The sequence below is a fragment of the Pavona decussata genome, unplaced genomic scaffold (genome assembly GCF_977016875.1).
Source record: "Pavona decussata unplaced genomic scaffold, jaPavDecu1.1 SCAFFOLD_170, whole genome shotgun sequence".
NCBI classification, from domain to species: domain Eukaryota; kingdom Metazoa; phylum Cnidaria; class Anthozoa; order Scleractinia; family Agariciidae; genus Pavona; species Pavona decussata.
In genome coordinates, this window is record NW_028145581.1 from 1,075,001 (window position 1) to 1,090,000 (window position 15,000).

The following is a 15,000-nucleotide window of genomic DNA, read 5'->3' on the forward strand; positions in this document are numbered from 1 at the left end:
GTCCTAAGCTCGACGAAATCTGAGTGGAAGGAATCAAAAGGTTTTAATTTTCCTGGCATTGCGTTTATGATACCGTCGCTTATGATCAATTAAAAACGAGATTGAGGGAGTCCAGGCGGAAGCGGAAGAATAAACCAAGAGGAGACTGACTTTGATTTTAGTTTTAATCGAAATAGTACTATTCCTTTTTACCAAACACGGCGCATAAACGATCTTTCTTTCCCGAGCACTAACTGGGGTAATCAGCGATTTACTTATAAAGCTGCTAAAGAATGGAACAGTTTAGAAGAGGAGTTGAACTCAATACCTTCTTTATCACTATTCAAAGTAAACTGAAAACGTTTTACACGATTTTTAGCTGGTGTTAGGGCTCATTAATTATCATCATCATCATCATCATCATCATCATCATCATCATCATCATCATATTATTATTATTATTATTATTATTATTATTATTATTATTATTATTACTGGTGCTATTATCGCGATGCTCGTTCTCAGGACCGCTAAATACTCGTTAGGCAACGTGACTGGCTTATTCTTCCGCTTCTCCTATCGACTCTGTTGTTTTATATTCAATAGATTGTAACGCTCTACGCTTCTGATTACGACTGTGACTCCGTCGCGAGTGAAAACCCCCTTTCATTGCTTATTTCTTCTTGGCTCTTCAAATCCCGCACAGCACGCGTCTTTCACGCAAACATAGGAGTTCCCACGAGAGAAGACGTTACTACTCGTAGTCTGCACTTTAGCATGTTTCGTAAAGGAACACAAACATATTGCGTATCCTTTTTCCTTTCAATCGAAAAGTTACGGACGTTTGTACGTCGGCATGACGACATTAGTCATTGTCGTGTCGCTTGGAAACGTGTTCTCTCTGAAATATCGTGGGCTCAGGCAATTCTCCCTCTCCTTAAATCCTCCTCAATTTCGACTTGAAGCAGAGGCAAGTTCAGTCATAACTTCAACAAAAGACTGCCTGTCTGATTCTTTGTTCAAACCGAAGAGTATTCAATAATGTCCACCTTAGAAAGGAATCTTCCAATAAAATAAATACTTAAGAGTTCTTTTATACACCTTCGGCTGTTTACAAGGAGAAATTTCTACATTTTTACAAGAGCTGCAGTATTCAGTTCCTTTCACCTCGATGTTATCGACACACTAGAGAGCATTTTCTGTATCTTTTCGTCATTTCTTAAGATGTTACACTTTACTGTGCTTATCCTGTCAACCTAAAACGAAAATCAATCAATCAATCAATCAATCAATCAATCAATCAATCAATCAATCAATCAATCAGACAGTCACTGTCAGCAAGTCAGTCAGCCAGTCAGAGCTCAGTCAGTCAGTCAGTCATTGTCAGTCAGTGAGTCGGTCAGTCAGCCAGTCAGAGCTCAGTCAGTCAGTCATTGTCAGTCAGCCAGTCAGTCAGTCAGTCATTGTCAGTCAGTCAGTCAGTCAGTCATCATCAGTCAGTCAGTCAGTCATTGTCAGTCAGTCAGGCAGGCAGGCAGGCAGGCAGGCAGTCAGTCAGTCAGTCAGTCAGTCAGTCAGTCAGTCAGTCAGTCAGTCAGTCAGTCAGTCAGTCAGGGTATACATGAAAACAAGTAATTTGCGAAGAACAGCTTGAATGCTGGATTCTAGCTGATCGCCTACAACACATTGCATGAATGTTGGTCTAGCACTTCAATGTGCTACAGATATGGGGTTTGGAATGTCACTACAAGCTAGCAATTTATGAGTTTTTCACGAGTACGTGAATGCCAAGTAATTATATTGCAGACTAACGGTACACCACATACACAGCAAAACGATACCATTTTTTTCTCTACCAACACTGTTCTAATTCAGTGTAATGAAATAGTTGAAACTGAGGTTACAAAGACTCAATGTCTACTCGTTGTTAACCACATATACTGTCCAACTTTACAGCTTCGTCTCCAATGAACAACTCTTAAGCAACCCACCACTAAGGCTTTGGGGTTTCTGCCCAAGAAGTGAAAAAAAATGAAAAGCTTCTTACCATTTCTGTTATTTCCGTGTCTAATTCTTCAAGCTGTGATTTTAAGGGTGCGACCTCGCTCTCTGTTATGCTGTGAATTAAATCACAATAATGGTCAAAAGAGAATCAAAATTTCACTATATTTTGGCGAATTCATTTAATCACCACTCCCAACAAGATGTCAGAATGTCTTCTGGTTACACTCTTTTTTTCATATAAAAATTTATTTTACAAGAGTATCGAGGCTGAAATTTGCGAAATTTTAAGAATATTTTAAGAATAAACCGGAGGCTGAGATTTTGAAAAGAATATAATTTTGTGTGTTGAGAATTTGTAAATAAAAATTATATGTTTTTAACTAAACTATAAAATTCTCTCTTTCTCTAAACGGCAAAACTAGCCAATACAACGATTAAAATCTACACTAGCCAAATGTTCGATGCTAATGACAGTTTGATCAGACCTGGACACCAAACACTTGTACCCCAATACATTCTAAAACGGAAATGGCAAACGCTATAATCTAAGAATATTCACAACAATATTTTCAGCCTAACATCGGTAGAAAAATAAGAATATTCAGCCTGGGCCGGAAAAACAATATCCTTACAAAAGAAAAGAGCGTACTTACCTTTCTTCTCTTCTAAGTGCTATTTCGTGTTCTTTATTTTCCCTTCTCCACACGTCTAGTTCCTTTTGCATGCTATCCATATCTTCCTGCAAAGGAAAAGAAGATCGGAGATGAAAAATCTCACTCTGGTTAGCTAAGCTCGTATAATACTGACCATTCTGAAAAACTTTTACTGACTTTCAGCCATAACTAAAGCGTGGTTGCCTGTGACTCTTACCTGAATGTAATCCATAATTTTTCCGAGCGGATTTGCACTTCTAGTCAATGTCTGAATACTGGTTCTAAGTTTTTCGATCTGGTAAAATAAAGAGAAAGCAAAAACAAGTGAATAAACACGTTTTGAAAGCAGCCATATAAAGTGTTTGAAATTCAAGTTAAACATAGGCTATAAGGCCTGGATAAACTGAATCAGTACGCCAGTGCGTTTGGGGCAGGGGGGAGGGGACGGTGGGTAGCACCCTGTATATATAAGATATAAAGTATGGTCAGTGTATGTGTTAAGCCATTTTTCTCTAAAGGCGGGTACAGATTTTGATTACTTTGCTCTAAAATTACGCGTGTTTTGTCTGATGGTCTCAATTAAGGTAAGGATTTGTGCAGTTATATTTTGACTTGAAAAGCATGAACATTTTATTAACCCTTTTTAAGCCCTACCAGTGATCAGCATCAAATTTCTCCTTGTAATATCAATGCTTATTCATCCCTAGCCTCCCACGCAGATGTTCTTATGGGTCCGTTACCTGTTCCTGAACGCGTGACAAACCCCAAAGAACATCTGCGTGGGGACTAATTCATCCCCTGAGGCCATGGGAATTAAGGATATGATCACCCAAGGTGAATTTCCTTGATATTTTAATAACTTCTCCCCAGAACTTTTATAAGGATAGTATGGGGGCAAGATAGGAGAATTTGTTCTTTGATATTAGGGATTACAGGGTTAAGAGGTTCTGAATAAAGTTCAACTGTAAGTGGAATATATGAAATACATATATTTGCACTGCGGATGGAAGAAGGAATAAGTGAAAGACCCTCGCAGTAATGTTTGCAACTTAAGTAGTTGTGCAAAGAAAGCTGAAAAAATTCAAGCCTGACTTTTTCAGGCTTTCCTTGCGAGGGCCATTCTCTTATTCATTCGTAGTTCAACTAAAAGCTGTGAATTGGCCAAAATCATTTTACCTGCCAGCTGAAAACAGTGGCAATTTTAACTTATAAACACAAAAAGGTGCACGAAATAAGAGAAGATTTGATGGGTAGCTGAGATTCCAGCACTCCTATCCTGCAAATCATCACTCAACTCACCTCCTTTTGTGCAAGTTCCCTTTCTTTTCTTCTTGCTGCATCAGATATGATGGGCGCTTGTCTTTCCTGTACAGGGAAAAGGAACAAAAGCATTTAGATAGACATGTTACCACAAAGTTTTAAACTGTACAAAAATATCCCTGTATTAGTAGGCACCACCCACAGAAAACCCGAGTATCTGGAGATGCGCAGAACATATGCGCAGTAACAAAAGTAGGCACCATCCTAAAGGTCAAAAGAAAACACTGGCTCAGTGAATGGAATCGTACCTGTTTAGGTCTTGCTTCTTGGTTTGCACTTCCTTCAAGCTCTTTTTTAGTTTCAAGAATTTTCCTAACCAGGCCCCCTGGAGAAACATTTCAATACATGAAAAGGTTTAGAAACAAATGTTGCGTTTAGAACATGTTAAGGGCAATTTACACGGTATGATTTTTGTCACATGCGACAAGCTCACGACAAGCCTACGACACAAATTGTTTTGTGTAAATCAAATCTACTACTCGCTTACAACTGTAGTGTACGTCACAAAAAATGTCTACGACAATCGTAGGTATAGGTAATGTTGAATGATAAGAGTTGTGTGTGATATTTTGCATGACGCGAGCAGTGCACACTATAGAAATGGCATTGCAATAGTTGTAAGCAAAAGTTGTACCATCTAAATCGGCCTGTAACTACTGAGAGTATTAAAACATCCAAAGAAAACTGGTCATACCATGTTCACCATCATCCTCAGCAGCTTCCCCTGTAGGTTCCTGCAAAAATATTAATATAATAATTAAAAGTAATAGTTACTACAAATGTTACCAATGTCAAACAAGATTACCATGCCTCTCAATTTTATTATTTGAATTCATTAAAGTCTTGATCACCAACAAAAGCAAGTCATCTCATAGAAGGTATATGTGTGGACAAATGGTGTGACTTGTCCAAATCAACTTACTGTGTCTAAATGATTTTGAATTGCATGCGTGTCTTCAACCACAAAAGTGTCATCTTCATCATCTTGATCTTTGCCGTCATCTACGATAACACTGGCAACTTGTTTGCCAGACCCAATTCTATTAAAAAATAAAAACATTTTCCAGTATCACTGCTTGATACAGACTACAGTAATTGAATCTGTTTACATTTCATTGAAAATCTCTTCCCTCTGCAGCAAGATTACAGCAATGGAACACAAGGACTAGTCAACAGTGCAAACAAATAATTTGCTTATTTCCATGAGATTCCAAAATTTTATACTTGACTTGCTGGGTATGGCAAAATTATTTCCATTCTGAAAACAACGTTTCTCCAAATTTAAAGAAAAAAAACGGTTCCTGATATTTAACACAAAATATTGCTAAATTGCAATAATTAATAATTAATAATTAATTCTATTAATTATTAATAGAACTACTATGAGCATTCAGTGTCATAAGGCAATCATGACTTGGGCTATGGTATTCAAATTATTTTATTTTGTTCCTTGCTGTGCTTTTCAATAACAGCAAATGATGCTAAGGCGTAACATTATTATAAAAAAAAATCAATTAGTGGTTGTACCAGTTCTGAAAATAGAAAAAGAAAATTATGACAACATATGAATGAGATCTTTTCAAAACAAAATTAAGACTTTTTTACTTTCCTAATGTTCTCTAATGGGATGTTAATTAAAACTGTTTGCCAAGTTTTAACTTTTGGGGTGACATGTTTTGTTTCTAACAAGTACCTGGCCATCTGGTCCTCAATCTCCTCTTGTTGTTTCTTTATCTTAGGTGGGGCTGGCCTTGCACTACTTGGTCTTGGTATGCTTCGACTGTTAGTACGAAAAACAAATCACAATGACCTCCCTTTTAGTAACAAAAAATCCTTTTCCTTAGTTTACAACAAGGGTTACAATACTATGAACAAATCAAAACTAAAAGCAAACAAAAAGTCATCATAATCAACCGATAACAAGTGACATCAAGCAAAGGAAATCATTTTATGCAAGCAAGTCATGATAACTAGTTTCAGTGGTTCAAGGATTTTTTCTCCAAACCAACCCCAAGGTGGCCATGTTGCCAGAGTGGTTGCCTCAAAGGTGTAGTGTGGGTTCGATTCCTGCTCGGGACAACAGGTTTTTCTTTTCATGTGAGGTATGTATTGAAAGTCATGTTGCACATGTTCGTTTATAATAAGTTAGAGCTGACAGGTTACAGTGTACTATTGGAGTATTCTTTAATAGATGGTTTGGTTTAAGAAGTAAGGAGCTGTACATGGGTGTCACAATGCAGAAAGTCTTCTTTCTCAGACATTGAATACCTGGTTTTGGTTGGCTGCTAGGTGCTTAATGAGAACCAGGAATCATGTCTGAATTTTAGTTACACTGTAGGTGCTATCACTATGACAAAAAATATAGCCGTTTTCGCACCTTTTTATTACTTGAGGGGGAAGCTCTTCATCATTTAACACTCCATTCATTTCTTCAGATGGTCTAGGCTGTTCACTCACAGCAGGGCCTGAGTATAAACCAAAGTGACAGTTAGGAGATCAAGATTAAAAATAATAACAAACATGTAAAAATGCTTCTTCTGAGGCTATTAAGGTGATTCCATCGAGAGAACGTTTGTAATGAGAATTTTTTGAAAATTTCTACAGATGTTAAGTACATCTAGTACATCAGAAAAATAAAATAAAAAGAGGGGGTCACTGTGCTTGTTTTCACCCTAGAGGGTTGTAGTATCTCACTATTTTCTAGGCATGTGACCTCAATATTAAAAGAGCTAGTCTTTCGCGAGAAGTGCCCACTACTTCCAGAAAGTTAGTACTGACAATGAAATACTAGCATTTTTCTTATAACAGTCCTGTAACTTTGTAGTAAAACGCCATAAAGTGGCTAAATAAATTAATCCCATGGCATAATAGGGGACATTCGAGCGGTTGTAAGCTTCCCGCGAAACATCCAAAATTGATTCTAGTAGTGATTGCACAATAATTTTTCGAAATTGAATAATGAAAAATTATTGAAACTGGGATATAACTAGAGAGTCTTATTTTCTTTAATTTCGTTGAATAAAAAATGGGGGGCACCATGCTCGTTTAGAAGAAAAGGACCATTTATTTTCCTGCCGAGCTTAACCTCAAGGAAATCCCGCAATGTTGTGCGTGCGCGTGCTAAATGACGCAAAAAATTATGCGCAGCAAGGATGCGCAATGCAATTCAGTGCAATCACCTTAAAAAATATTATTTAAACCTTAAAACATTCTCTATATTTCATCTGAAGTCTGTGAAATATAATTACAGTGAACATATATATGAATATTACATATTGTGTTTTTAAAACATGTATATGTTGTGGTTCAATTTTATCCTTGGTTTAAATTTTATTTCCCTTTGTTTTGGGGTATGGTAATGTATGATAATGAGTTTAAAACAATGGGAAATAAAAATTAAACCAAGGATAAAATTGAACAACAACATATACAATAAATTATTGTCAAATATTGTAGTGACAATTTATTGGCTAAAAGATTCTGAATCCAAACAAAAATTAATTACTCATTCAAGCCCCCCTTGGAAGTATGCAAAATGTTGATATAATCTTATTAATTTAAACCTTAATAACTTTCAGTTTAATACATACCATTGCCAACACCCTCTTGCAAATCTAAAGGGAAAAAGACAATGATAAATTTTAAAAAGACACAACCACATGTAAGTCTAGTTAAAGTATATTGACAAACGGGTTATTAAAGGACACATAGAGATCATTTATCATATTATCACTGCAGAGTGAATCAGGTAGTGAACAGGTCTCTTACTTTTTCTCAGAGAAAATACATGTAAGCCCCAGAGGGAAACCTGTTTTAATTTTAGCTCCAACATTTCCACTCCATGGCCACAGGCCCCGAAATTTCTGAATGTACCACTGGAGGACAAGGAATTGGGCTATGCAGGTTTTGTGGGATCAAAATTATCATACCCAAAATAACAGATCAAAATCAATTTTTCAACTGAAGATAACAATTTGTCAGACTTCTAAAAAATGAGACTAAGCAGCAATTGACAAAAAGAAATGTACAGGTCTCTTGTACAAGTCCTGTCTCAAGACAGGTTATAAACAGCTTTTAGTTGTCTTTTAAAAGTTTTTGTCACTTTCAGTGTGTTGTAAACTGTTGGACTATTAGTGTAGTATGGGATGATTGTTTGGTTTTATCAACAGAGTTGATAACTTTTATAAAGGTAATTTGGCAACCAAAAAGAAATTTGAGTGGTGACATTTCAAGTGTTAGCTCTGTCAGAGTGGATCAAGGAATTGTGGGTTGTATGTGGTTTATGTAATGTTTAAAACATGAGCAGCAGTGTCTTATCAGGATTTAAAACCACGAGGCGCAGATAAAACACAAGCTGCAAGTTTTTTGAATGACTTCAAAAACATTCCTGGAAAAGTGTGTGTCAAGAGAGTTCATAACAATGATGCTTTTCTGAACGTTGGAGATTAGCATATGAGAAAAACATTAAACACCGCATTCTAATAAGGAGGAGGTTTATCGGGTGTTAAAACCACTGCACGTGATGTTTTATCGACCATTTGATAGGTCAAGGGGCTTATGAATTATTAATGTATTTGTGAAACAGTGAGCAGTTCAACTATGCTATTAGTCAGAGCACGGTAATGTGGAAAAAAAGTGTAATAAATTTTCACTTGTAACTGACAAGCATACTGCTGTCTCATCAATGGCCTACAATCCTGGCTATAGACCTTGAAACAGTTTGAACTGATCTCATCCTCTTCCCCTTTTGAATGCTGCTCCCTCCACTTGTAAAACAAGTTCCATTCTAACAATGGTTATGATAAAACAACTTCAAGTCAACATTAAGTGGGGGAGAGGATGAGTGGGTAGGCGGGGTGTTTCAAAAAATTTTGACCCAGATTGTAGCTTTAAACAAGTCTGCCCACAGGTAGGCGGATCTGCCATGTGTGCAGTGAAAGTCATAGGTTTGATTCTTATTGGTGAAGTCCTTGACTATTTTTTTTTCACAATTTGGTCATGACATAAAATAAACTAAAGAAAAAATGTTGAATGTTACATCTTTCTTGTTATTTGGAGGGGAGTAAATATTACGATATTTAAAGGCATTGTGTGGTTCCAGAAAATAGCCATACACACCCCAAGCTGGGTCATAAGAAATAATATTCTGAGAAGGAGGAGGAGAGTCTCAAATCCTAAAGTTTAAATGAAAGAAAAATATGAAGCTCAACCTAAATTTCCAGAGGGGGAGCAGTGAAACTTTCTGTGGAAGAGTTATGAATATTTTCTGAAACAACACATTTCAAGGTTGCAGAGCAAAGCCCTGTGTTCAATTTCATCCCCTTAACTAGTAAACTGCTTTGTCACACACTCATACCCTCTCCCTCCCCTGATGGCCTTCGTCTCTGACCTTTAGCAGAGGAGGGTCTTGGAATGCGATTTGCAGGTACTTCTCCATTCTGCAAGTGGAAAGAGATACATCAACCATTTAGTGTTAGTCAACCATCTAGTGACATAGTACAATATTCTTATTTTATAATGTTTGGACTTGAGAAAGAACGTTCCTGATACATTACAATGACGTCATCAGACAGATTTTACCAGAAGTTCCCTCCCAAATCAGAGCAAGAAGATATGGAAAAAAGATTACTTAGCTCCATTAATTATCAACAAGAAGCCAGTACCGCTACATGTACCTCTAATTCCCCATCTATAACACTAGCTTCTCCATCAAGAGCATCAATATCATCCTCTTTCTTTGAGGCCTGGTAAAATGATACAACAAAATGTTGGTTACTGTGAAGAAATTTACCATCAAATATTACAAGGTAATCAGCACCTACAAGACTCCTTGTTCTTGGGCTTGTTTCATAAGACAAGTGGGAATTGGTGTGCATCTCACACTGGTCCACACACAATAACATTGATCAAGTATGTCTTAGGTGTGGACCAGGCCAAAGCTAAGGGATGACGGAATCCTTGTGTTAGTATTGTACCCACTAGATCTATTTTGATAGCAATGCAGGCAAAATCTAATTATTAATTGGTTTTTCTTTTTGACATATCCATACGTAGTGGCACTGAGCTCTTGTGCTTAAGCTTCTTCTTCTCTCACACTCGTTCATACTTGTGACACATGCACAAGAGCCTCTGAAATAAGCACAAGTACAAGCACAAAAATAGAAAATAGTATATTTTCTTGTGCTTTCCTGTGTTTATACCAGTTTGCACAATTTGTTTTAATAATCTTGACTTGCGTTTATATACAAGTGTGAACCAGGCTTACACTTTCCACTTTTGAGTCATCACTTTAGAAGTAATTTCCATACATCATTTACACACTAATAAGTGTACCTTATTAGTAAGTGCTCTGCACTAAACACATTAACACTTAAAAAAGTGAGTTATTTTCTTTGCGATTTTTAGGGAGAAAAGCCACATTGATGACAAGTAGGTGCCTGTTGGTTTTCCTGCAGTTCTTACCTTTTCTTTAAGCTTATCCGAGCTTCTTTCCCTTTCTTTCTCTTTCTCTTTTTCCCTCTTGGCTGAATCGTCTCTTTTTCTCTTATCTGAGCTCTCTGCCTTGTTAGAACTCTCCTTTCTCTTAGCATCACTCTGTAATTAATTTGTGAGAATTCCAAAAATCTTCTTGCCATACAACTTAGAGTACGAGGAAAGCACTGAAAGGGGTATGAGTTGGGGGAATGTACCTGATTGGATCTCGGGGTGGGAAAGGGGGGGGGGGGGGGGTGGTAGAGGCAAGGAGATTTCCAATGTGCTAGTTAAGGTAAGCACACACTGGGAGACACGCCCACCCAAAGGGAATCAAGTTGCAAGGACTTGTCCCAAATTGAACAGTTATACAAAGGGAAAAGCATAATTCTGTTCAACGTAGAACTAAGAATGCACTTGTAATACAGATTGGAGTCGACAGATTGTATGGGACAACACTGATTGGATGAATGGATCTTGGGACATGTATCTTGCATTCCACCACCCCCCAGATTTTGCAGGGGGCAGATAACAATATCAACAACTTGGCAAAGGAGAGAGAGAGCCTGGGATCAAGATTATTGAACCCACTCCCTAATCCTGAGGACTTGTCTCTTCCATTTAAACAAGTTAGAATTTATGGCAGGGACCAAAATGGGTTCTTCACATGATGGGACGGATGTCTGGGACTAGAACATGTAAATGTACCAGCATCAAGTCCCAAGGATTTGTCCCCTTGTGTATGTTGACCTTTATGCCTCATTCCGCCCCATTACCTGCTTCCCTCCACTTTGGAAATCCTGCATGCTACTTTCATACAAATACTATTATTTAAGGCTTTCATAGACAGACACCTCTACTAAACAGGCACTTGAATGTAATCCCAGCAGTTAATAAAATAGATAAAAATAAATCACTTTATTTAAGTGTCAATGTATTTAACGTGGAGCACTAATTTGGGACACTTTCCAGATCGAATTGGAATTTAGAAGTGTTGGTTTTTGAGGAGAGGGGAAAACCAGAGTGCCCGAAGAAAAACCTTTTGGAGCAAAGACAAGAACCAACAACGAACTCAACCTACACATAATGCCGAGTCCGGGATTCGAACCTGGGCCACATTGGTGGGAGGCGAGTGCTCCCTGCTCCCCCAAAGTGTCCACTTATAAGAGATTTAACTGTAAAACATTTAGCAAAAGCCATACCTGTTTTCTTCTGTCTCTATCCTTGTCATTTTCTTTGTCCCTATCTCTGCTTCTGTCTCTTTCTTTATCTTTTTCCTTGTCCCGTTCCTTGGATCTATCTCTTTCTCTCTCCTTGTCCCCACTTCCAGTCCTTGATTCTTTTTTCTTCCCATCGCTAGTAAAAGTTATGGAGATCAAGAACAGTACCAATAATTTAAAACAATTACATGGGCACCAGGTGATTTTTTTGATGCCTAATTTATATCATTAAACAATACTAATGCACTACATTGAACAATTTATTACTAACAATAATTATAGAATAAAGAACATGTTTCCGTTTTGAAACATAGGGACTATTGAGGGAGAGAAAGTTGAAGAAGGGGAAAGGGAAGGGGGGTGACATAACCACACCAAGCTACAATTATCTATTAATAATTGTCTTAATCTGCTCTAAATTGGAGCATTAATTTGGAAAAAAATTCTGCAGTGATCATTTTCTTTTGCAGTGTCTTGCATGCACAATTTAATTTCGCTCAGAATTGAGCAAGAGTAGATGTAAATCCTTTATAATCTGTATATTACAGAGATAAGAAACTGGGGTTGATAAGTTGTGAAATGTCCGTAGCAGGGTAAGATTCATATTAAGGGTGCGTTCAATTGACCCTATTCCAGAGTAGGAATACGTACGATGATGACAGCAAATCCCTCATAAGAGGTTTACTGGAGTTACTGGATCATGTCGACAGCTCTTAAATCATGTGTCAGTGAAAGTTTGTAGAAATGTCTTCCCAAATTACTTTAAAAAAATCTAACAGCTATTCCGCTTATTCTTATCCCAGAATAAGGTCAATTGAACCCAGCCTAAGTTTACATAAGCTGTTTGGACAAATTCAGTACATACTATTTCAAGAAAAGTGGACATTCAAAGAAAGCATGATCAATAAAATCGATCTTGTCGCATGTAACATATTTCACACAAATATCTCTTAAACCTTAATATCATCAAGTTCCTTATAAGCAACCAGAATTCATTGCAACACTTTAAAATAGAACTCCCTTCATTTGTTTTCAAGTGCACCAGTGATTATAGTCACACCATTTTGCAATTTGCAACTTTCAAGGTTTCAAAAGTTCTCTAATTCTGAGAGAAAATGATTTTGAATCAGCTTAAGTTCTAACGGTAGCAGTTAACCATAACCAGACTTGCTCGGGATAAAAAGTGATTAAAAATCTGGCAACCAATCACTCAGAGCAGGTATCATTCATTGATGGTGCTAGGAGCAGAAAAATAACACTGACAGCTTAGTCACTAACCTTGGTTCTTTTCCAGGTTTTTCTCCTGCTAATACCTTTTTCACGGCCTCAGTGCTGCTTTTCTATCATTGTAGAGTAACATACAACTAACTTAATGCTGGCTTACACGTGACACAAGCACTAACAAAAGCACAACAGACGTTGTGTAAACAAGAGCACACAAAATGCAACCACAACATATATGGAAATCTCTCCTTTTTTCTTGAGATTACACAAATGATTGCACCATTACCTCAACTTTGTACAACGTTTACAGAATACTAAAATAGACAGCTCCTTGGCCAATGAACTTGCTAGAGCAGTCACTAGTCATTATTCTCTTTTAAAACTTGTTCACATAATTACAGATTTTCTCGCAGGAACATGTACATCATATCCCCAATCTGGTTGAAAAAGGAAGGTGAATCTGCCGATTTTACCAGCATATGGAAATAACCTTTTCCTTACTTATGCTTACTTATGCTTATTCCCGCGATAAGGGAAGCAGAGTCACTGACTGCTTTTAAACATGGACTGTCAAAAGCCATTTTATGATCCTTTTATAGTTATACTTTTAACTCTTGTATATATATTTTTTCATTTCTTGTTTCTTGTTTCTATAATTTAGGTCTTTGTTTGTTCTTGTAATTTTTTAGAGGACCCTTCTGTAAACCACTTTCGTGATGTTGGTTTCCTCATTAAAGATTACCCTCAACCTTGTTATTACTTGTAGCTATTACTTGCATCCTTGCTTGATTTACATGTAAATCTATCTTAAAATAATACTCCAATATTAAAATATACCAAATAATATTGTTCCGTGACCTTACTTGCCAGTACCGGAGAACAAGGATTCATATTTTAGTTTGTTCAGACTGTAATTTAAGGGGGGAAACAGAATAGTTTCGTTATAAGTCAAATACAGGCTTACTTTGTTCAAAATTGCCGTGCCCATAGCTTGTAAGAACTCATTTGTTTTCTCTGGTTCATGGCCAGCCACAATTTTTGATGGACGCACAGACAGCTGTCCATTTATCATACCTGGTGGAAGGCAAACAACAAAACAGTTTAAAACTTTAAAATATTATAAGTATAAACTTATTAACAATATGACAGTCAACTCCCTCAAGGCGAACACTTCAGCGAGACTGAGACACTTTTCCAAGGCAGACAGCTACAACTGGTCCCACCTTTGCCAAAATTCATGTTTGTCTGTAACTTAACTCTCTTTAACGACATCCATGCTAACAAAGAATCACACTAAAGTGCTCAAAACCAATGAAAATGCCTGGGAACTGCGGTTGTGCCTGTGTAGATGCTCAGGTTTGGATTGGAGCTCATGTTTGCATCACTGTTTCCATAAGTCTCCATTTTCACCTGTCCACACTAAAAAAAAGTATTCTCAAAACCACACTTTTCAAAGACTCTGCCTTTGAAACAGTTTTCAAAAGTCTCTGTTTTCGTCATCCTTTTCAATCATTTTAGTGTGGATGATAACCAAAAACATATCAAAAAGTATGCATGGGACTTGTGGATGGGACCTAAGTTTATGAATCTGCTCCCTTGGGCCATGTGCATTACCAGTATACAGCTATTTCAATTAACGTTGTCGGATTAAAATCAAGCTCAAAGACAAGACCGCAATGTTTTGTGGGATTATTTTTTATGAATAATTTTATCAAAATCATCCCTGCACGTGCAGGTCATTGTACTGCTAATTACAACCTATTGTTTTCTCCAGGCATGACTGATTTTGATGAATTTATTCATAAAAATCCCACGTAAACTTTCGGTCTTGTCTTTTAGCTTCATGCTTTGAACCGACAACGTTAATTGAAATAGCTGTATAAGAATAAATGGGGATTTTACTGGGACCAACGAAATTGTTCATAACAAACAGGTGTCTGTATTGATAATAGTAATAATAATAGTCTTTATTAATTCATAAGATAAAAAAACTGCAAAACTTCCAGTTTAAAAATTACAGCTCAAAAACATTTTTAAAAATATAAAATCACAAAGCTAGGTCATATTTAAAAATTAGGTGATTAAAATAGGAACACTTCACTCGATCCATGTTCAATTCCTTCCGGCCG

At 37.0% G+C, this 15,000-nt stretch overlaps 1 protein-coding gene across 2 annotated transcripts in view; it reads right to left on the reverse strand.

Annotated features, from left to right (window-relative positions):
* LOC146464035 (TRAF3-interacting protein 1-like) overlaps nucleotides 1-15,000 on the reverse strand; it is a 19,352-nt gene that overhangs the window by 1,573 nt on the left and 2,779 nt on the right. Inside the window, exons 4-20 of one of the 2 annotated variants that reach the window (XM_085083793.1) lie at nucleotides 13,836-13,945; nucleotides 12,926-12,987; nucleotides 11,630-11,783; nucleotides 10,419-10,550; nucleotides 9,632-9,700; nucleotides 9,346-9,394; nucleotides 7,547-7,570; nucleotides 6,334-6,421; nucleotides 5,650-5,736; nucleotides 4,879-4,996; nucleotides 4,651-4,690; nucleotides 4,205-4,281; nucleotides 3,936-4,001; nucleotides 2,854-2,931; nucleotides 2,637-2,722; nucleotides 2,027-2,096; nucleotides 1-1,235 (exon numbers count right to left, since the gene is read on the reverse strand). The exon at nucleotides 1-1,235 is cut by the window's left edge and continues 1,573 nt beyond it. In XM_085083793.1, the coding sequence (XP_084939919.1) occupies nucleotides 1,143-1,235; nucleotides 2,027-2,096; nucleotides 2,637-2,722; nucleotides 2,854-2,931; nucleotides 3,936-4,001; nucleotides 4,205-4,281; nucleotides 4,651-4,690; nucleotides 4,879-4,996; nucleotides 5,650-5,736; nucleotides 6,334-6,421; nucleotides 7,547-7,570; nucleotides 9,346-9,394; nucleotides 9,632-9,700; nucleotides 10,419-10,550; nucleotides 11,630-11,783; nucleotides 12,926-12,987; nucleotides 13,836-13,945 (1,403 nt within the window). In that variant the 3' untranslated portion in view covers nucleotides 1-1,142. Of the gene's footprint in view, nucleotides 1,236-2,026; nucleotides 2,097-2,636; nucleotides 2,723-2,853; nucleotides 2,932-3,935; nucleotides 4,002-4,204; nucleotides 4,282-4,650; nucleotides 4,691-4,878; nucleotides 4,997-5,649; nucleotides 5,737-6,333; nucleotides 6,422-7,546; nucleotides 7,571-9,312; nucleotides 9,395-9,631; nucleotides 9,701-10,418; nucleotides 10,551-11,629; nucleotides 11,784-12,925; nucleotides 12,988-13,835; nucleotides 13,946-15,000 lie in introns of both variants that reach the window. The other variant, XM_085083792.1, reaches the window with a different exon arrangement.